This window comes from Neopelma chrysocephalum, unplaced genomic scaffold (assembly GCF_003984885.1).
Source record: "Neopelma chrysocephalum unplaced genomic scaffold, ASM398488v2 Primary Assembly neopelma1_68, whole genome shotgun sequence".
NCBI lineage: Eukaryota > Metazoa > Chordata > Aves > Passeriformes > Pipridae > Neopelma > Neopelma chrysocephalum.
In genome coordinates this window covers 6,686,647-6,708,541 of record NW_020897727.1, presented here as the reverse complement: position 1 = coordinate 6,708,541, position 21,895 = coordinate 6,686,647, and the positions used below count along the sequence as shown (strand labels likewise).

The 21,895-nt window shown below is 50.3% G+C and overlaps 1 protein-coding gene across 2 annotated transcripts in view; it reads right to left on the bottom strand.

Annotated features, from left to right (window-relative positions):
- The window catches only part of SLC7A5 (solute carrier family 7 member 5), a 38,074-nt gene that overhangs the window by 7,142 nt on the left and 9,037 nt on the right, over positions 1-21,895 (bottom strand). For both annotated transcript variants that reach the window (XR_003534535.1, XM_027685086.1), the window contains exons 2-9: positions 17,792-17,917; positions 6,851-6,956; positions 6,126-6,170; positions 4,535-4,658; positions 3,171-3,274; positions 2,463-2,559; positions 1,846-1,995; positions 768-945 (exon numbers count right to left, since the gene is read on the bottom strand). Coding sequence is in view for 1 of the 2 variants with exons in the window: in XM_027685086.1 (XP_027540887.1) it covers positions 768-945; positions 1,846-1,995; positions 2,463-2,559; positions 3,171-3,274; positions 4,535-4,658; positions 6,126-6,170; positions 6,851-6,956; positions 17,792-17,917 (930 nt within the window). In the remaining variant the exon portion in view is untranslated. The remainder of the gene's footprint in view (positions 1-767; positions 946-1,845; positions 1,996-2,462; positions 2,560-3,170; positions 3,275-4,534; positions 4,659-6,125; positions 6,171-6,850; positions 6,957-17,791; positions 17,918-21,895) is intronic.

The window sequence follows — 21,895 nt, the reverse complement described above, 5'->3', positions numbered from 1 at the left end:
TCTCCTTGTCTGCTTTTCTAGGTCAGCCCGTTGTAGGAGAGCTGGGAGGCAGCTGGTGGAGTTCAGTTACTTGGACAACATGGATTGACTTTCTGGATTCAGTTGTTCAGGCAGAGGTTCCATGTGCCAAGCAGAGCCTCTCCATCCCTAAACACACCGTGGGGCAGTGTCAGCTGTTGGAAAACCTTAGAGCAGATACCTTAAAAATAAACCTCCTAAGAGAACACATCCAGGGGACTTTCCCCTCCCTCTGCTCCGCTGCCACGGTGTGATGCCAAGGAAAGCTGTGCCTGGATCTGAAATGTTAGCACTGGCTAAACCATGGATTGGGATTAATTGTGAATTTTCAGCAGTCAAACAGAGGCCAGCTGTGCTCAATTCCTCCTTTTCCCTTCCTACACCATTGTAAAGGAATTCTCTGCTGAGCAAAGGCTTGGCCCTGGGCTTTTCCAGGAGGAGGAGCAACATGCTCAGGGAATTACACTCTGCTGAGTAACAACAACCTGTTTTCCAAGATAAAAAACCCCTAGCACATGGTATTTGTCCCAAACTTTGTAATTATTGAAAGCCAGGGTGCACTTTGGGTGCTTGACAGACATGTTAATCATCAGGTTAAAACTGTCATCATTAAAGAATGGATCAGAGCCAAGACTTTGGAACCTCCTCCACAGGAAGGAGAGCCAGCGCTCCCAGCTGTAGGATGTAACTGGGAAACTGTTCTTTTTGGAGCAAGAGCTGCACCCTTGCTCCTCACTGCAGGTACTTACAGATGCCTTGGAGAACCCACTTGGGTTTGTTTTGCCACCACACCCCGAAGAAGTAAAAAGGGATCCCACTGAAGATGATGGCAAAGCCGATGCCACATTCCCTCGGCGTCATATAGAAGGAAACAGCGATGAGGAACAGGCAGGCCAGGATGAAGAAAATGGGCAGGCAGATGTTCACCTGAGCAGGGACCAAGGAACAGGTCAGGAGATGTGTCGGGGGAACAGGGCACACTTTCCAGGGAAGTTTATCTGGCTGTACAGCCCGGGGAGGGACAGAGTTCACATTCCACCATGGCCAGGAGCCTTTCTCAGCACCTCTCTGGATCCCAGTTCCATATTTCCATGATGCCTTATACAAAGCACCTGTACCAACAGCCCCAGCTTCAGCAGCAGCCACAGCACAGGCCATGGAATCCTCAGGGCTGTTCTTTGGGGGATTCTGAGCAGGGCACCCACTAAGAAACCCAAAACCACTAAGGAAACACCCCACAAAGAGTCACTTTGGGAAGGCACCAGCACAGGCCTGGGAGTTTGTCTCTCTCTGGGTGTTGCTGCCTGGCAGAGACACAATTGTGCTGAGGGATGAGTGGGAAACATGCCCTGAAGGCCATCAGACACACCGGGGTGACACGATCTTGGCCTCTTCCCAGATGGGCCATGGAGCTGCCAAGCTGGCCAAGGACACAGGGAACAAAGCTCCCAGTGCAGGGGCTGCTTTAGCAGAGAACTATTTTAGGTGAAGTCCCTGATGGTACAGAGTGTTTCACTGAGAGCCACAGCCTGGGATCTGTCCTGGGGAGTGTGTTAGTCACGGAGAGCTTCTCGCTGTGTTATCCCACCACAACATCCCGTGTCCCTGACACCCACAGCTCCTTCACTCTGTTGTCCCCATGGCCATGGCAGCTCTTCGTCCTTCTGCACCAACTCCCATTCAGCAGCAGGAACATCTCCATTAGCTAAAACCCCACATCTCCCTGCAATCTCAGTTCCTCTCCCATGCAGGAGCAGCATCTGAGCTTTCCCTGGTGCTGAGAAGGGACTCAGGGAGGACCCATCCCCCATTTCCCACCGTTCTCACCTTGATGGGCCTCTCCAGCTCTGGCTTCTTGTAACGCAGCCACATCATCCCGATGATGGCCAGAGCCACACACAGCCAGTTGAAGAAGCTGAAGAAGTTGATGACTGAGAAGATGTCATTGGAGAAGGCGTAGAGCAGGGTCATGACACACTGAACCCAGGGAAAAAGCCATTAGCAAAGGGAGGAGGCAAACCCACGTATGATACAACACTAAACAAAGGGATTTTAGAAGAACTGCCTGCCAGGAAAAGGATCATGTTCACTAATTTTTACTTTTTAAAGCTATTTTCAATTGGTGCCTGGAATGATTGCATAGAATCATGGAATGCTTTGGGTTGGAAAGACCTTAAAGCCCATCTCATTCCACCCCCCTGCCATAGGCAAGGACACCTTCCACTAGATCAGGTTGTTCCAAGCCCTGTCCAGCCTGGCCTTGGACACTTCCAGGGATGAGGAGAATTCAAACCAGATGTGGTCTATGAGGATATGATGAGAAGGGTCATTCTCCTGTAGGTGAATGCAGGAATAGCTGTGACTGGAGGTGGGAGCCCCCCTCCAACCCCTCTGATGGGATCCCACCCCCACCCCTTCCTGCCCAGCCCAGCCCCGGGTGTTACCGTGAACACGAGGGATGGCAAAGGAGTGAGGAGCCTGGGGTGGATCATGGACAGGATTGAAGGCAAGTGTCCCTCTCGGGATCCCACGAAGAAGAGCCTGGAGGGGGACACAGAGCAGTTACACCCCTGCAGCCCCAGCTGGGGTTTGTCTGCAGCACAAAACAGGGACAGCCTGAGCTCAGCCCAGACCAAGGCAGCAGGACTGAAATGCCAATCCCTGACTTAGAAGGGAGGCTGGAGATGGACAAAGAATGCAGGACAGATGTATTTATCTCCATTCCAGAGACAGCCATTAAGTGACTTTCCTAAGACAGCCCCGGAGATGTGTCAGAGCCAGAACCATCTCAGTCGCTGTCCTGACCCGTCCTTTCTCTCCTTCCTGGAGGGATTCTCGGCCCTGAAGTTTCACAACTTTCTGCTTTTCATTAAAGCCACTTTCCCATCATCACCGAGCCTGTGTCTGTTTCTGTTTTGTTGACTTCAACAGCACTTTGCCTGAGGAACAGAAGATTAAGACCACTGGAAGGTTTCCTTTAATCTGGATATGGTTTTAAAGGCTGACTTTTTTCCCCCTGCATTCCCCACATGGCCTCCAGACCCTTCAGACTTTGTGTCTGCCCACAGCCGCTCTCTGGGGGACAACTCCAAAAGAAGAGGAACTAAGCACAGCTTGTAAACAAAACCCACAGGATTGAGCAACAAACCTACCGGGAAGAAGTGAAGAGAGATCCATTGACCGACCCAAAGCACGACAGGCCAACAAAGACAGGGATGATCCAGGACATGACACCAAGGTGGTAGTTCCCAAAATCCTAAACGGGGGACAACGAGAGACATTTCATACCCAGAATGTCCAAAAGAACTCACAGCTGCCTACAAAGGCTTAATCTGTGCAGAAATCTGAGCAAAGGACACGGCTTAGTGCTGAAGCTGTTACAGAGTTTTCCATTATTGCCATTTGCTGCTCCTCTTTCCTGCAAAAGCATATTGTGGAACTGCTAAACTAAAGCAGCAGCCAGCCCTTCCCTCGGGGTCAGGACACACCATTTATCAGAACAGCCATCGGGAAGTTCAAGATCAAACGGAAACTGAGGAGCCTCAAACACGGAGCTGCTGCCAAGTGCTGAGTCAGGACCTGGGACACAGCCCTGGGGACATGGAGTGTCCTGGAGCTGCAGTTTTTTGTCACAGACTGACCCCTGTGCTTCTCCACTGTGGTTTTACTCCAATTTATATTGATTTCCAGCCTTTGCTGTGATATTGATTTTCAGCCTTGCAAAGGCTCATGGCTGCAGCAATGGACACAACTACAGCAACATCCCTGGAAGTGCCCAAGGCCAGGTTGGACAGGGCTTGGAGCAACCTGGTTTAGTGGAAGGTGTCCCTGCCCATGGCATGGAGTTGGAACATGATGATCTTTCAGGCCCCTTCCAGCTCAAACCTTCTATTATTCAATGCAACACAGGCTGCACCTCCAAAAACTCAGCACCACATCACTGTGGGCTGGAGCAGGGGCTTGGTGCCAACCCAAAGGATGGAGCACTGTCACCTGAGTGGCCCAAACCAGCTCATCCTGGGCTGGGAGATTCCCTTTGAAGCCTTGAACAATCCTGGTCATGCTGTTTGCAAGGTCTGCTCCTTCCTGAACCAACCAGGATTTCTGACCGCCGTGGCATTTTAATTAATAGAAGTATTATTTATCTCTCTTAATCAAAACAAGGAAGATACAGAGAGAGAACAATCTAGTTCAGTAATAACTGAATGACCTTTCCCCATGAATATTATGCTCTGGTAACTGATGAGAAGTCACAAGGCCAGCAGCCACCTTCCCTATTTGGGAACTAAGAGCAGCACTGACCACTGCCCACCCTTGCTGTCTGCCATTAATCCCACTTGGTATCACGCTGTTCTCTCCAGCTCCTATCACAGCTGTTCTTCATCTACTGTTAAACATCAGGTTTTTTGTAAGCAGCCATGACCAGGCTGGAACAAAGCAGGACATGTGAGCAGAGACTGCAGGTGTGATTTAACCTGCCCTGGAAAACAGTCCCGTCGGAGCAGCCCCATCTTACCACGGCCACGGCCTCAGACGTCAGCATCTCATTCGTGGACAGCGTGGTGAAATAGGCCAAGTTGGTCAGCACATAGACCAGAGTGACCATGGGCAGGGAGATGATGATGGCCAGGGGCAGGTTCCTAGGAAAAAACACACACTGTCACGGAGAAGCTCAGAGGAGGGAGCTGCTGATCCCAGGGATCGCCGCCCTCCTGTGCTCGCTCACGGTTTGTTTGAGCCCTTCTGCTCTTTGGCTCCTCAGCATGTCAGGCTTCCCAGCCACACTCTGCTCCCAGGGCAGAGGAGATGCCCATATGGGAATGAGCTGCCCAAGGAAGTGGTGGAATCCCTGGAGGTGTTCAAGAAAAATGTGGGTGTGGCACTTGAGTACACGGTTTAGTGGTGCTGCATTGACAGTTGGACTTGGTGATCTTAAAGGTCTTTTCCAACCTTAACAACTCCACAGTTCTCTGAACAGCCTGATGGAGAGTGAAGGATTATGGCAAAAGGGACTTTTTCCATAGAGAGGTTCTGGCTGCCTGAGCAGGAATCCAAGATCACTGCAGTGGCAATTAATTAAAAACACCCAGTGGCATTAGCACGTGGATTCTCTCCTGGGCAAAGGAGATTCACTTGTGCTCTTGGGTTTCTTGTGGGAGATGGGAAGCTCAGGGACCCAGCGGGCAGTTTTTAGCCTCTAACTCTGTGCGGATGGATGGGCTGAGGAAACTCAAGGAAAATGAGTTCAGACACAGCCTGAGTGGGTCTGTAAACAGGCTGTGTTGGTACAAATTTGCCTTTCCAAACAGTTTAACTTCATTTGTGAATGGAAACTGAAAAAGAAAACCCTGCTTGGTGCCACGTCTAATTGGTCCAGCGGAGCTCAAAGCCACAGGAGGAGAGTCAAATCCCATGACTGCATTCAGCAGACATGCAAAGAATTGCAAAATACAACCCCCCTTTTTCTAACCGTTTCTGAAGAAAAGGGAATATCAAATCCTTCCCAGCACGAACGAACCACCAACAGGGTCAGCCAGGAATGGGCTCTTTGCACAAGTGACCCTGAGACTCAGACCCCAGTGACTCGCAGGGACCATCCCATGAGCAAGAAGGATTTCTCAGCATTGTCCTGCTTTGCTGTGGCCCATCCTGAGCTCGCCAGGCCCCCAAGTAACCCCGAAAGGCACGAGCAGCACAGGAAGCAGCTGTTGCTCAACAGGATGGGAAGAGCACGGGACAAACACATGGACAGCAGCACAAACCCTCTGCTGGGAGTTTATACAAGGCACTAATAAAGCCCTGAGTGCTTCTCCCTTGCCCATAACTCACAGAGGTGTCACGCCAAGGAAGCAGGGCTTTCCAGCAGCACTGATATTAGTGGGACAGGAAAGCAGCGTAAACAACAGCCCTTCTCCTACAGAGATTATTATTCTGCTTCCCTGATTCCAGGGAGGAAAAAGGCCATTAATTTATCTTGTTTTCTATTTCCCCAGATAAAGACCTTGGCTTCTAGGCTGATCAGCAACCCCTGTTACACACACGAGGAAGAGGCTTCCCCAAAATACAGGTCCTTCTCCCAGGGATGTCATCCCAGGACACACACCCACCTGTAGGGATTTATCATCTCTTCTGTCACAAAATTCAAGTAATTCCTGGAATTTAAAAAAAACAGGGGTTCATTCTGGTTAGTTCATGGAGCATATAAAGTCCTGCAGTTTAACTCATCTGCACGGGGATTTCAGGAGGGGCACAGAGATGGCTGTGGGAACACTTGGGATGGCTGGTGCCTAATTCCAAGACCTACGGTACCAAACCTGCAAGGAGCAAGCCAGGGAGACCTGAGAGCCTCTTTCAGTGCCTAAAGGGGCTCCAAGAGAACTGGAGAGGGACTTTGGACAAAGGCCCAGAGTGACAGGACAAGGGAGAATGGCTTCCCACTGCCAGAGGGCAGGGTTAGATGGGATATTGGGAAGAAATCGTTCCCTGTGAGGGTGGTGAGGCCCTGGCACAGGTTGCCCAGAGAAGCTGTGGCTGCTCCATCCCTGGAAGTGTCCAAGGTCAGGTTGGATGGGGCTTGGAGCAAGCTGGGCTAGTGGAAGGTGTCCCTGCCCATGGCAGGGGGATGGCACAAGATGATCTTTAAGGTCCTTCCAACCCAAACCATTCCATGATTCCATGATGAGGAGGCTGCAACTGGCCTGTTTTCACAGTAGATTGACCAGCTCCACGTGCTTGCAGGTGCTCAAAGGAGCCCTCCAGGAGCTTCAGTTTGGTATTGAAATTGGTGTTGGGATTCAGTTCCCAAAGAAAAGAGGGAGAGGGAACATCTTACCATCCTCCATAGGCAAAGAGGCCACTGTACAAAGCCAACACGATGTTCCCAACATCGACCTTCGTGCCCTCGAAGGAGTGCTCAGGAGTCAGGTTTGACACATCACCTGCAGGACACAGGAAAGGATCAGTGATGGGCTGTGAACCCCAAGGGCCTCTGGGGGGGTTGAAACAGAGAAACCTGAAGGGAAAAGCTGCTCTTAGGATTAATTATCTTAATTATCATTCTGATGCATTTCAGGTTATGCTGAGAGCACGTGCCCATCTTCCTGTTGGGCTGATTCCTCCGGTCTTACAGTGCTTAATTCATCTGGATTGATAATGAGCCCCAAAATTATGTGTCTCAAGTAACTGGCTACGAGTGACTCCTCCAAACTTTCTCACACTACAACGTGCCCTCTCCGAGGTGATCTCCCAGATACCTTCTCCCTGGGAAGAAAACATTCTGGGGACCTTCCTGCTGGAAGATGCTTTGCAAACACAGATGTTGTCACGTTGTCCTCTCAATTGAAGGCTGCTGGCGTTCGATAAAGCCCCAGGATTTCCTCCACTTCCACCAGCCACCCAATAAAGCAGAAACCCAGGATTTCCTCCGGTCCTACCAGCCACCTGACAAAGCAGAGGGCTGTGGCAATCCCTTTGATTGGGGGAAGTCAGGTTCTTTGGGGCTTGGATATCAGAAGTCACCTTCTTTAGGGCCCCACGATGAAAAGTTCCTGTTATGGATCTGCCTTTGAAAGGAACAGCCAGAAATAGACCCCTCGATTGTCCCTCTGGTCCCAACTGCCCCGGAGCAGCCCAGGGTTTATTTATTTTGCTTTCAAATGCTCTGCAGTTGTTTTGTTCCCTGCCTTTTGATGTGGGGCCTGGATGTAGGGCTGGAATGGTAAAGCCACATTCCCATTCCCAGACCTGCCACTCCCCTTGGTGCGGAGGGAAGAGGGAGCGTGGTGGGATCCAGGGGCACCTTTGCATCCAGGAGCCCTGTGGAAGCCCATGTGATTCCTCTTAGGGCACAGATCTTTACTAATCACCCCAGCAACTGCATCACATGGCCATCAGCAGGGTCTGGAGCTTAACCCTTCATGTCTCAGCACAAGGAAACCCAGGATGTGCTGCTGGGAAAAGCAGAGGGATGCTCAAACATGGCCTCTCTTCGGATCTTCCCCTCCCCTACGCCACCAAAAGCCACTGCTGCAGGGAGTGGGTGACAAACCTGGATGCACAGACCCTGTAACACCTCCCACTCATCTTTCCAGTGCTGGGAAAGAGGGATTTTTCCTGACAGCACCATAGGTCTGTGGTGCATCTGTCTCTCATGGAACTGCTCCAAACCTGTGCCAGAGACATGGAGCTGCCCCGTGTGCGTGGGAGAGCTCCCTCTTCTCTTTCCTTCTCTATCCCTGACCCTCCAGCTCCATTCCATCCTTTGCACCCTGGGCATTGCTCCCTTCACATCCTTTCTCCCTCCTGCTCCTGCTGAATCCTAACCAGGCAAAAAGACATTCCCTATCTTGGTGTGCAAAATGCTCTCTGCTCACCCAGCTGCCCAGGAAACCAGCATCCCTCTGCCTTTTCCCTGGCAGAAGCTATGCCATTTGCAAGGGGATGCTGTGAGTATGAGCTGTAGGAGAGCCAGGACCACAGGAGCAGCTCATCCACCATCTGGGAATCCATCAGGATTGGGAAACCCAGTGCAGGGATGTCCAGCAGGTGTGCAAGGCTCTGCTTGTCCAGATCCCAGTTCTAATTCCTGTTCTTCACTGGAGTCACTTTGTCCCTCTCTCCCAGCATCTCCTTGCAGCAGGAAGGTCTGTTCTGCATCTACCTTGGGATGTGCTGGATGTATTTAATGCCCCTGGAGCCAGTGAACCTCCTGAGCAAAAGGCACCAATCCTTTTTAAAAACACATCCAAGTGTAACAGGAAAACCAGGAAATGCAGAGACTGATCTAATGCTGAGCTTAACCTTAATTCCTGGCTTACAGGTTCAGCCATAGAACCCTAATTTAGCACAGATGAATAAAGGGCTGAGCAGGAGGGGGTTGCAGCGTATCACATTCTGCTGAATCCCTTGGGCTCAGCTTTCCTGAGTTCATTTGCTGCCCTTCCTGAATAATTACCAGCCTAGTTCTTTCCAGGTCTTTTGTTATGGGAATAAGATACACTTTTTGTTAACAGTGCCTGTAATTAGCTACTGGAACAGCACATGGATGGACTAGGAGAGCAGGAGGCTCTCCTGACATTTCAGACACCCCTCAGGATGGCTCTTCTCAAAGGTTCTCAGGCTCTGCATGTTCCCACCAGGATCAATGGATCATCACCTTCACCATACGAGGAGGATGCTCCAATCCATGAGCAGTAGGGCACAAGAAACATCACAAGGATCACTCCATTTCTTGTCCACAGCTGGCCACTAGCTCCCCCTGAAATCTCCTTTGTGTTTGTCACAGACAAACCCTCTGAGGTTCCTTTTCCTGAGGCAGCTGCAGGTTTCACTTGGTGCCTCCCCAGCCCTCACTCAAACCACAGTCCTGGTGCTGCCAAGAAAGGGCTGAGCTGCTGCCCTGGCCCAGCTGGATGGGAGGGGAGCAGAGGGGAGCATTGGTGGTCCCTGCCCAAAACCACATTCCTGGATTAAAGATGTGCCACCCACTTGGCAACCACAGGCATCCTCAGCCTCTGGGTAAGGGAGGGTCCAAGCCCACACCCAGTTCCTTGAAGTGTCCAAGGCCAGGTTGGATGGGGCTTGGACCAACCTGGGCTAGTGGAAGTTGTCCTTGCCCATGGCAGGGGGTGGAACAAGATGAGATTTAAGGTCCCTCCCCACCTAAACCCCTCTGGGATTCCACGACTCCAGCAAAGGCAGCAGGACTGTCTGGAGCAGTGTTAAAGCAGAGGAATTAAATCAAAGGCTGTAATTTCATTCCCTGAGGGTGGGTGAGGGTGATGGAGGGAGGGAAGGATGGGTGGGACATAACTAATTACTCACACACCTCTCCTTGCACCCAACCCATCCCTTTGAGGCATTGGAATGTCGCTGCCGGCAAAGGAGGGGCAAGTCAGCACAGGGGCAGCCAGGAGAGGGGACAAGGAAGGAAGCAAGGAAGGAAGGAAGGGGCTTTTTGATCCTCCTCAGCGCTTCAGGGGCCAACAACTCGCTGCCCTATCCCAACCTCACCCATGGAGAGTTGTGGCTCCCCAAAAACTCACAGTGAGTTACTAAATTTCACATTTCTGTGCCCTCACAGTAAAATGGATTCAGCAACATGTCAGGACACGATTGAACAACCAGAGGAGTTGAGATCTATCTTGAGTTGTGCCAGAGCAGCTTTAGGTTGGATATCAGGAAAAAATTCTTCACCAAAAGGGTTGTCCAGTCCTGGCACAGCTGCCCAGGGCAGCGGTGAGGTCTCCATCCCTGGAGGGATTTAAAAGCTCTGTGGCTGTGGCACTTGGGGACAGGGGTTAGTGGTGGCCTTGACAGTGCTGGGGGGATGGTTGGACTCGATGGCCTTTCCAATATAAATGATTCTGTGATTCTTCCTGCTCCAAGGGGCCAGGCTTTTATTCTCCAGGGTCCACATGATGCTCTTTTGTGTTTTCCATGCTTTATCACCTCCTGGTTGCACGAGGAGCCTGGGCTGCTTAACAAACACCAGTCCACGGAGTCCAACCCCTACAATGAGCAGCGACATCTTCAGCCAGATCAGGGGGCTCAAAGCCCCATCTGACACTGACCTTGAGTGTTTTCAGAGATGGGATATCCACCACCTGTCTGGGCAAGCTGTGCCAGTGTCTCACCATCCTCATCAAAAGAAAATTCTTCCTTTTATACAATCTAAACCTGTTCTCTTGCAGTTTAAAACCATTGCCCCTTGTCCTACTGCAACAGGCACTGCCAAAGGAATCACAGAATCATTTAGGTTGGAAAAGACCTCCAAGATCATCGAGTCAAACCTTTGATCAAACACCATCTTGTCAACTAGACAAGGGTGTACTGGAGGGAGGAGGGACAAGTGACTGTGCTGGACCATCCACAAATGGCCTACAAAACCTCCCAGACACTCAGCATCCTTCAAGCCTCGACGTGCAATTCCAGCCTCCGGGCTTTTGGAGGCTTCAACTGCAGACTTTGGATCAAATCAAGGGTTACAAATCTGCAGGTGAGGCTGCCAAGCATGGCCTCAGCTCCCTCAGGGGAGCCCAAGGTCTGTAAAAGAGCACATCCCTGGCACCCCCAGCTCCCCATACCCCCCCATCCCACGCTGTCGTCGCCGCTCTCCAGGCAATTCCCTGCCCGTGCCCGGCACCCTGGAGAGCTGGAACCTGGTTTGAACTGGCTGTTCAATCGCACTCTGCTCTACAATTAACCAAATTAAGGTAACAAGCTCTGACATAAACCCCATTTGCTGATCTTGCCAGCTGCCAAGACTGTGGTAATTGCGCCGGGTCAGCCGGGGCCTTGCTGTGCGAGGGACTGTTTTGGGTCGAGGAGCTGCATGTTCAGACCCTTTCTTTAAAAATGTTCATTTGCTCCCCAGTCATGCCCGTTCCGGTTTTAATGGCACAGCAATCTACTCTTGCAGAAAGCATTTCATGATAATTAAGGATTTTTAACTTGCCCAAACAGCGAGGAGAGGGAACACGGCCATGGAGAGAGCTCAGCACGAGGAGGGGGGAGAAACCCAGCCAGGGAGAAACGTGGTGTATGTACCAAAAACCCCAGAGGAGATCATCCACTCAGCTGCTGAGCCATTTCCTGAGAAAAGCAGTGAGAATTCAGTGGACTGAGTCAGAAAAACAAGAGAGAGGCAGGGGCCAGGGTTAGGAGCATCCTTGAAGGCTCGGAGCTCCCGGGAAGCGCAGCTCGGTACCCACAGGAGCTGTTTGCTCCTCTCTGCAGCCAGCTCAGCATCAGGCAGTTCTGAACAGCAGCCTTCAAACTGGGGTCCTGGAGCAGAGGTGTTTATGGTCTGGAAGACATGGCCATGACCTTGCAGAGCAGGGAGGGCATCCGAGGAGAAGCCAGAGCTCCTGGGTTACATCCCAGTCCTCACCAACAGCTGTGGACAGGCCATGACCCTTCCCCTCTTTTCAGCTGCTTCCTTCTGTTTTGTGCAAAAGTGCCTCTGCTCCCAGGCCAGACAACGTGCTGTCACCTTTCCCACCTCCTCTGCATCCTGCTGATACACCAGAAACCTTTTACCCTCCTCCTCCTAAGCAAACACCTCCCGATTTTCACAATCTGTGCTGGCAGAATGTTTGCTGATGGGAAATAAGGCAGCAGTCCCAGAAGCCCTGGCGTGATGCCTCTCCAGGAGCCAGTGAGTCCAAAGGCACTGCAGAGATCCTGGAAGGACAAACAGGGTCTCTCTGACCCTTGACAAAGCACGGAAAGGCATTTCCTCCTTGTCTATCCCCATCCAGGCAGAGGAACAGCAAGGTGCAAACCCTGAACAAACCACCCAGTGGGTTTCCATCCACTTCCATGAGTTTGTTTTCCCTTTTCATATCTGCACAACAGGTTCAATCCACATCCATAAAAACCCGTGACTGAGACTGACAAACAGGAATGAGCCACTGGAGGGGCTAAAGGAGCCAACCAGCTCAACATGCAGGAGAGCCAAGAACATTTGGGGAGGGCAGATCCCCCAGCACCAGAGGCATCACTAATTTCAGCCCAGCAGTCGAAGGCTGTGGGAAAGGATGAATTTAAAGTGCAAGGAAAAGTCCATGTGGACACACAGACATGAAGACAACAACTGCACTGATACACCTTTGGCATGACCCAGAGACTCAAGGGAGGCAGAGAGAGGAGATCAGACAGAGCTGCAAAGCAAATACCAAAGTATGAACTGCTCTCCATTAAATGTGGCTGCATTGCTGGGATAGCTGCACTTGGAAAAATGAGAAGCCAATGGACCCTCCCATGTCAGCTGCCCCAAAACCCACTCAGGGGTGAGCAGGGTCCCCTATGACACATCCCAGATGCCATCTGAGCCTCCACCTTGATCCAGCTTTGCACCTGGCATTTCATCCAGGATACCCAGAATGAACACCCTACAATCCACAATTCCCTGGCTAAAGCAGCTTTTGGGATGTCAAAGGCACACTCCCAGTTAAGGCAGCACTGAGCCTCCATCTGCAGAGTCAAACAAACAACAGCTCACACCGTCCTTAAAGCTCAATATTAAACAAACAGCTCACAGGGTCCTTAAAGCTTGATATTAAACAAACAACGGCTCAACAAACAACAGCTCACACCATGCTCAAAGCTCCATATTAAACAAGCAACAGCTCACATCACCCTTAAAGGCCAAGCTTTCAGCTCAGTGATCAAAACAATCATCACAGGTCACTGACCTACTGTTTCTGTATTTTGGGCTGTTGGTTTTTTTTTTAGTTTGGTTGCTTGTTTGGTTTGGGGTTTTTTTTGTTGTTATTAAATGCATTTATTTATTCTTGGACAGCCCACTTCACACTTGTACAATCCAAAAGCCCAAACAGGCTGAACTCTACCCCTGAATCTGTAATTGCCAAAAAAATTTCTGGGCAGAGAAGGCAAGAAAAGAATTGTCTGAGCAGAACCAAAGTGCTGCTCCCCTCAAGGAGCACCTGGGCTGGGCACTGCCATCCACCTCTGGCTGGAAGAGAAATCCAGGATTAGAGAGTGAGAGGCCCATAAAATATAATTGCTGTACCAGCCCTCCAGCGTTTGACGCCTGATTCATCTCCAACATACGGTTGATGTGATTTAGAGGAGCAGGATCCTGGCAGCTTTCCCAGCTTCCCTGTCTGTGGCACAGTATTCCACTCTCCATGTGCCCCGGGAACAAGAGAGTAAGAGAAGTGCAGCAAAGCTCCCTTCAAAGCTCCCTGCTGGAAAATCCTGTCCTGGTGGCGTTTTGGAATGCCCAGGAACAAGCAGCAGCACAGGCAGCTGCAGGGCATGTTTTCCTGCAATCCTTGGTGCCTCAGGCCCAGTGTGCAGGGACACACTTGGAGGCTTCAGGGGTGTTCTGTATCCATTGGATGTGGCTCCTGACTCCCAGTGTGAGTTAGTTATGAGCTGCCTGGGTGAACACCCACCTGCTCTGCCTTTGGGTTCCAAATTCCTCTCACAGCTCCACCACCAGCTGGTCCTCATATCCCAGGTTGTGTCCAGGAGCCAGTCCCTTGGGAGAGCTGGTTCCTCCAGGCACAGACAAAGCCACTGCTGCACCTGCCCTCAGTGAGCGGGGAGCAGGGCACGACTGATCATGGAATCATGGCGTGGTTTGGGTTGGAAGGGACCTCAAAGTTCATCTGGTTCCATCCCCTGCCATGGGCAGGGACACCTTCCACTAGCCCAGCTTGCTCCAAGATCTATCCAACCTAGCCTTGGACACTTCCAGGGATGGGGCAGCCACAGCTTCTCTGGGCAACCTGTGCCAGGGCCTCACCACCCTCACAGGAAAGAAATTCTTCCCAATATCCAATCTAAACCCACTCTCTGTCAGTGTGAAGCCATTCCCCCTTGTCTTGCCTCTCCAGGCCCTTGTAAATAGTCTCTCTCCACCTTCCTTGTCGGCTCCCTTCAGGTACTGAGACCTGCTGATCAGGTTCACACCATGACCCCTTCAAAGGAAAATTCATGGAGATTCCTTCAGCCAGGCAAAGTCCTCATTCACGTCCAGAAGGCAAAAACTGATTAAACATAGGTGCAAACCACAGAGAATTTGGACAATGACCAGTCTTGTTCCCCTTCAGTGTCTGTCACTGCACTTTGAGACTTGGGGAAGCCTGAAATTTTAATTACCAGCCCTAAACCCCAATTTTCCTGCCACGACCCCTCTGGAACAGCCCAGCTGTGTCCTTGGGTTGCTGCTGCAGAGCTCACTTGGGTCTCACTCCGGGTCTGCCTCCAGGAGGTTTTTTGGACATTCAACTGACATTGCCTCTGGCAGCAGAGAAGAAAGTCTGGGAGGAAAGGAAGAGGGAGTAAAAAGCATGAATGTGTCCTTACAGATCAGCCCAATTTTTTTTACCATGTCACACCTAGGTTAGTTTTTAAGGGAAGGTTTTAAGGTGCAGGGTGATCAGGTATGAGAAGGACATAACCACACACCTCCTGTGTTACATCCAGTGCAGAAAACATCCCTCAAACCTGCTGTCAAACCACCTCCAGGTCAAGAATATGGCCAAAAAATACCCAGGGGGGCTGGACAGAAGGCAGATTGAGAGCTGGTAAAATAATAGAAGCAAAATAAGCCTCATTTTTATAATACTGGAGTGACAAAATCCTGATCCTGTCTGTTATAAGTTATCTATATTACTTGAATGCTGCAAACTGGTGGTTTAACACACCAAGTGCAGGGCATTGAAATTTTAAAACACATCTCCAGCCCCAAGAAGGCTTTTAAAAGTGTAACTTTTGTATTAATAAAATAATTTCATCCCAAGTGGAGCAGTTACACTGAGACAACTTTCAAGCAGTTGAAAGACTGAGCAGGAAACCAATTTCCACCCTCCTTTTGAAGTGGTATGAAAGGAGTGATGGAAAACAGCTGCCCAGGGGAGATCACAAGGAAATGCTCTTTTCTGTGTGGCAATATTGCCACAGACCTCTTTGTCTTGAGATGTTACTGCTCCTCTGAAAATCAGGAAGGATAAAATGAGAAAAAGCCAAAAGCTGAATTGTGGGAGGTCAATACAAAGAGAAAATTTCTGTGAAATCAAAGAACTTTTCCACATTTGAGCCAAAAATGTGGTCTTGCTCCTCTTGTCCGTTTATGGATTCTGTAAAACACAAACCAGCAATGGGACAGGAACCAGTAAAACCAGTTAATCCTCAGGGGAACACACAACCCCATCTCCCCTGGAACAGCAGCCCCAGACAAACCAGCTGGGTGAGGACTTCACTGGGATGGATTTACCCAGCTGGGGGTGGGGAGAGTCCTCTTTGTCCAAAAAAAACATCGGAATGGGAACAGCAGGACACAAGGCCACAGGGAGGAGCAGTAAAGGCATGGAAATGTGGTTCTGTACGGGACAAAGATGGAGAACAGTGCAGCGTTTTTGCAACTGAAAATGGGAATTTTCATGCTTTTCTTGAAGAAATAAAGAAGAAAAAAGACAATCTCATGATGTATCCCTGCTAAAAGCACTGGGTCACCTGGCATTATTGAAAGGAATATGGACCAAGGTGCGAAATGCAGGTGGAAGATGAGGAAGGGCACAGGAAAGGAGCTTGTACATTCTTAAGGACTTAGCAGAGAGCTTGAACTTCCCTAAGGAGATTAATAAAATCCATGTGAGACCCCAGGCAGAATCCCAGTTGTAAAATAGGAACAAGGTGTAAACCAGCAGCCTCTGTAGATGTCAAGGATCCCACTCTGATCCAGTTTGCTTCATGTTGTGTACTCAGACTTTGTCTTCAGGTGTTGTTGTCCAAGAATTGCTTTTGATCTGACTGTCTTTCACCCTGCCTGGAGCAGCCAGGTGGTTTAGCAGGAAACTAAATCCCATGGAATTGCCTGCACTGCAAGGTCCTGCTTGTACCTCTCCAGAGCTGAAACTATAATTGACTTCATAGGAAGTAAAAGAACACAAGAGCAGAGGGTGGATGTTTTTGTGCACAAGACAGAAATCTCTTATTGGCTACAGATACAATTCAATGGAAATAGCATGGATTTACACCTGAGCAACCAGAGCAGAAAGTGGTTCCACCTGAACAAAAGGCCAAAAGAACAGCACAGAGAGAGGGAAGGTGGTTCTGAAGATCCAAATTAAGATTATATGTGCAAACAAAGCACAGTTGTAAAAGTCTTTATGGTAAAATGTTAACGAACTAACAGAGATTTATGGTGACTTATCCTCCTAAGAGAGAAAAAACAGTTCAGCAAAGCAGGCTGGGCAGTTGTGGAGGGAGGTGTATTTTGTGATAAGCCCCAAACAATGTCCCTGTTGAGTGTCAGCACCGAGCTGGAAGAAAATAAAACCTCTGACAAAGCAAGAAATTCTGCAAAGACAGCACTGGCTCCCAGGGCTGAGACAGGAATTACAGAGACCCACGATTACACACAGACACACACACTGTGCAGAGACAGGATTCCCTGGAGATTTGATCCCTATTTAGCAAAAAAGGATTGTACTGTTCCCTAAGAAACATTTATTTCCACAAAACTAGCACCAAGAAAAAAAGCTTGTCTGTGAGGATTAACTAATCAGATGGGTTTGGAACAAACTACATCTCTGGGTTTGAGACGATTTTATGTGTGTGGGAAGCAAACAACCAAAACCACCAGAACATTTGCTTTATCTTCCCATTTTTATCCTCTTTTCCAGGTGCTGGCTGACAGACATGTGCCAGTGCCAGCTGAGAGCTCCCATACTTCTGTTCCTCATGTGGTCCCTGCAGCCCTGCCTGACCCAGGAGGCCCTGGATGACCCATGGGCTCCACCAAGTTATTCCATACCCAGAGCTGGATGAAGGGAAACATGCAGGGGCAGTTTGTGGAAGGATTAAAATGATCAGGAGTGGTTTACACATATTTTCTACACACAGGTAATTGTCTATTAGCAAAAGGCCACAACCAGCCGGAATCAGGAAGATTTCTGAGCACAACAGCACCAAAATCTTCATTCTCTGGAGACTTCCCTGCAATCCCAAAGGGAGAGGCCATAATGACTGTAAAAGTCGGAAAGACCTTGAGTCATGCTGGGTTCCATTAGCATGAAATCAAGCCTAAACTGTGACAGAAATACAAAATCTCCCAAATAAAGTGCAAAATCTCAGCAAAGCACGAGCTGGAAATGCCCCCCAAGCGCAGCAGAGAACCAGAACGGTTTGTGAAGCCCTTCTGCCGGCTCTGGAACGCTCAGGGTGGGACTCCTGGGCTTTCTCCTTAATTCTGTTGTGAGTCCACAGCACTTCCCCAAGGAAAAGGAGCAGCACTCACCCTTTGCCAGCTGCACGAAGCCGAGGATGATGATGAGGGCCAGCGCCAGCAGCTTCGCCGCAGCAAAGGCGTCCTGGACACGGGTGGCAGCTTTGACACTGTAGCAGTTCACGGCTGTGAGCAGCACTGGGGACACACAGGGACACACATCAGCACCAGGGAAACACTTAACATGCAAGACAAATTATGACAAATTTTTAGATTGGATATACAGAAGGAATTCTTGGCTGTGTGGGTGGTGAGGCCCTGGCACAGGTTGCCCAGAGAGGCTGTGGTTGCCCTATCCCTGGAAGTGTTCCAGGCCAGGTTGGAGAAAACTGGTCTAGTGGAAGGGGTCCCTGCCCACAGCATGGGTTACAAGGAGATGATCTATAAGGTCCCTTCCAAGCCAAACCATCCTGTGATTCTGTGATTTGCTTTTTGCTAAAACTTAAACAACCAGAGAGTCTCTTCCTAAAAAAGAAACTAGTCCAGAGCCAAACTCACACTTTACAATTCTATACCTCATTTTATCAATAGGTGATTTTAATAACGTACATAGTCCTTGTGACAAGGAACAGCCCTGAATTGAAGAATAGACTTCTGAGGGCATATAAATAAGAGGACCCATCAGGTTCAAAGTGCCCAGCCCCAACCCTGTTCAGTCCATCCAATTTAATGTTGCTGTTGTGTGAAAACACTGTAGAAATGTCAGGACAGGCTTCCAGGACTGATTTATAGTTATTTTATACCAATAGCACCCTAAAGCTATAGAGGCCAGACCATGCTGCCCCTGCCTGGACGTGAAGGAGGAGCTGCCCCCGTCCTTACACTCTGGGATACAACACAAACAACACCTGCAGGTCAGTGGGGCAGGTGGGAAGAGAAGCTGGATCTGTGGAAATCCTCATCCTCTGCTTGACCTGCTCGACCAGCAGTGCCAGGATGGCTGTGCAGGGTTTGGAGATGCTCCCCAGGGCCACACACTGTGGGCATGGGAGAGAGGATTGCCCAGGACTGTGCTCATTCCCATCAGCATTTTGCTTGCCAAGAAGCTCCCATTTCCTACAAGTTGTCCTATGGTTAACAGAATCAATCAAGACTAATTTCCAACCTTTTTTTTTTCCCTTATTCCCCCCCCAACCCTGTATTCTGCCCCTGTATCTGTATCCTGCTCCTGGCACTGTGACCCTCCTGCCAGGCAAGGCACAGCCAGAGCCAGGGCTTGTCCAAAGCCACAAAGCTGCTCCTGTCTGAGCTTCTTCTGCCTCAGAGAAAACAATGGCTCAAACCTGCTGCTCTCCCAAATCACTTACTATTTTGGTGCCCTGCTCCCTGCCCAGAGCCTGCTGCTTGTTACAGAGACAGGCAAATGTCACCCCAAAGGTGACAGTGCCCAATGTTATGGATGCCCTCCCCTCCTGCTGCCTCCCTTGTGCACAGTCACCCCTCGCTGTCCCCTCGCCAGCCCCTGGCCCTGCTGGTCCCCAGCAGCTCAGGCAGGAGCAGATCTCAACTCTTCTTCTGGAGCTGGAGGTTTTTCCCTGTGGGATCTTTTCCCTGCTGGCCTCTGCCCTCAGGCAAAGGCTCCTTCCCACACCCTGCAGCTCATTTTCCCAGGACCCCACTGCCTTGGATAGACCAAACAGCTGCACCCCAAAACATCAGGATCCCCCTCTCCTGAAGTTATGGGCTGGATCTGCACTCACAGTTTAGAGCCCAGAGCATCTGATCACAGATTCACAGGGTGGCTTGGGCTTCTGTGGAGCCTCCTGCCCTGCAGGTGTGGAGAGAGGATTGATTTGGAAATTAGGAGAATCCACCCTAAACTGGATTATCCTAGACTGGTTTGGGTCAAAAGGGACCTTAAAGCTCATCTCATTCCAACCCCCTGCCAGGGCAGGGACACCTTCCACTAGACCAGGTTGCTCCAAGCCCAGTCCAACCTGTCCTTGGACACCTCCAGGCATGAGGCAGCCACAGCTTCTCTGTGCCACTGTCCCAGAACATGATGCTTTTCAGGATCATTGGCTCCTTCCCACCCCCAATATTCCATACAAGAGCATTCAGTACAAGAGCCATTTCAACAGAAGAGCATTCAAAGTCTGGAGAAGTGAAAGAGCTGGATGTCTTCACAAAGCAAAGCCCATGATCCACTACATCCTACGAGTGAGAAGTAAACAAGGAATTTGAGATTGACTTTGGTTTGTATCGTGCCTCTCAAGCCCCTTGGGGAGTGTGGGTGAGACTGAAAGGTCCCAGAGCTGTTTTTGGAGAGGGACCAGCTGGGCTCTGGCTGAGCTGCTCTGGCTCATGGCCAAGGGCAGGAGGAGGATCTGTGCCCAGACCTGCCACACCTCTGTCCCCATCCCTGTCCCAGGGTGCCTCCACCCCACACTGCTCCAGGGAGATATGGAGCAGCTACAAAGTCACCCCATGCCCAGGTTTGGCAGCTTTTCAGCACCCAGAGTAGCCCAGCACTATCTGTGGGCTGCAGGGTCACAGCTCCTCACCACCAGAGAAACTGGGACACATCTGCCTCCAGCAGGGATGTTGTCAGATAACAGGGAAGGAGAAAATAAAGGTTAGGCAGGTCAACTTATGTCTGTGCCATGGAGGGAGAGAAGAAAGCACAGCACAGCTCACAGTTCTCCTACTAAAAGCACCTCCAGTGAATCCTAACAGAGAGGGAGCCGAGGATCCAGGATTCCCTTCAACCAGCGATTATGCTAAAAATAAATGTCCCCTTGTTTACAGAGGGATATTTAAAGGATGAGCTCAGGCAGCTAAAAGCTTCTCCCGTGGGTGAGGACAGCCCTGAGAGGTGTGAGTGACATTCCCTTCCCATTTAGGCATTCTGTGTCTGGGACAATGGATGCTTTGGCCTCCACTGAAACACTGATTTTTGGGGTTGTTTTTCATGTTTTGGTTTTGTACAGACTCCCCTGGACAGACAGTGGGAGAGTGGTGGTGAAAATAAAAGGCAAAAGCTTCCTGCACAATGCAAGTGTCTGTATCCAGCCCTAAAACCCCACCGGTGCCAGATAAACAGGCTCCCTGAAAATAAGAAAACACTTGGGGTTAGAGACTGAAGAAGGCTGAGAACTTCTGCCACTGCCCTGAGTCAGAGCCCTGCCAGTCACAGCCCCCCTGCTTTGCTTTGCTTTTCCCACTATGCAATAATGATAATATTTGTCTTTCCTAAAGGAGTGTGGGGGAGTTACTCCACTCAAATGCTTTCAACACATAGGAAGGGCTGAAAAAAACCCTCAGTCTCTCCCATCAGGAAGAATCCCACAGGAAAAAAAAAAAAACAACCAAAAGAGGATAAGAACTTTTTCAGTAAAAACTCCAGGATGAATTCCAGTGGCTGCTCAGCTTCTGAGGAGAGCAGAGGGCTGGGATTTCTTAAAGCAGCAAGTTCGATTCCTTTGATCTGAGATACTGCCCTGCCACGCAGGGGCTCCTCCTGGCACCGCTCCCTCACCTCGGATGAACTGCTCCCAGGAAAACACGGGAAAGCTGCACAGCAACGGCTTTACTCTAAATCAGGGCAGTGATACAGCACAGGCAGAGATCAGCCTGCACTGCCCTAATTCCTGCAGCATCTTCCCTACGGCTCCAGCTACCAGCCCCTGGCAGGTGCCAGCCAGGGAGACCTTTGGAGTGCCCCACTCAGGCCAGGAATCATTCTAGGAATGATGATTTCAGCATGACCTGACATGACACAGCTTGGCTGATCCAGCAGCCCCTCTCCAAAGGCTTTACATAATTGGGATAATAAGAGCTAGAAAGCTGCAGGGATGGCAGATGTAGCGGGGGGCTGAATCTCAGGATGGTTTGGGTTCAGAGGGACCTTAAAGATCCAGTTCCACCCCCTGCCATGGGCAGGGACACCTTCCACTAGCCCAGGTTGCTTCAAGCCCTGTCCAACCTGGCCTTGGACACTTCCAGGGATGGGGCAGCCACAGCTTCTCTGGGCAACCTGTGCCAGGGCCACACTACCCTCATTGTAACAAATTTCTTCCTTACGTCCCATCTAAATCCCATTCCTTATTTACAGATCACTCTGGCACAAGTGGGAGAGATCCTGTTGTTTCACTGCTGTAGAACGTGCTCACCACG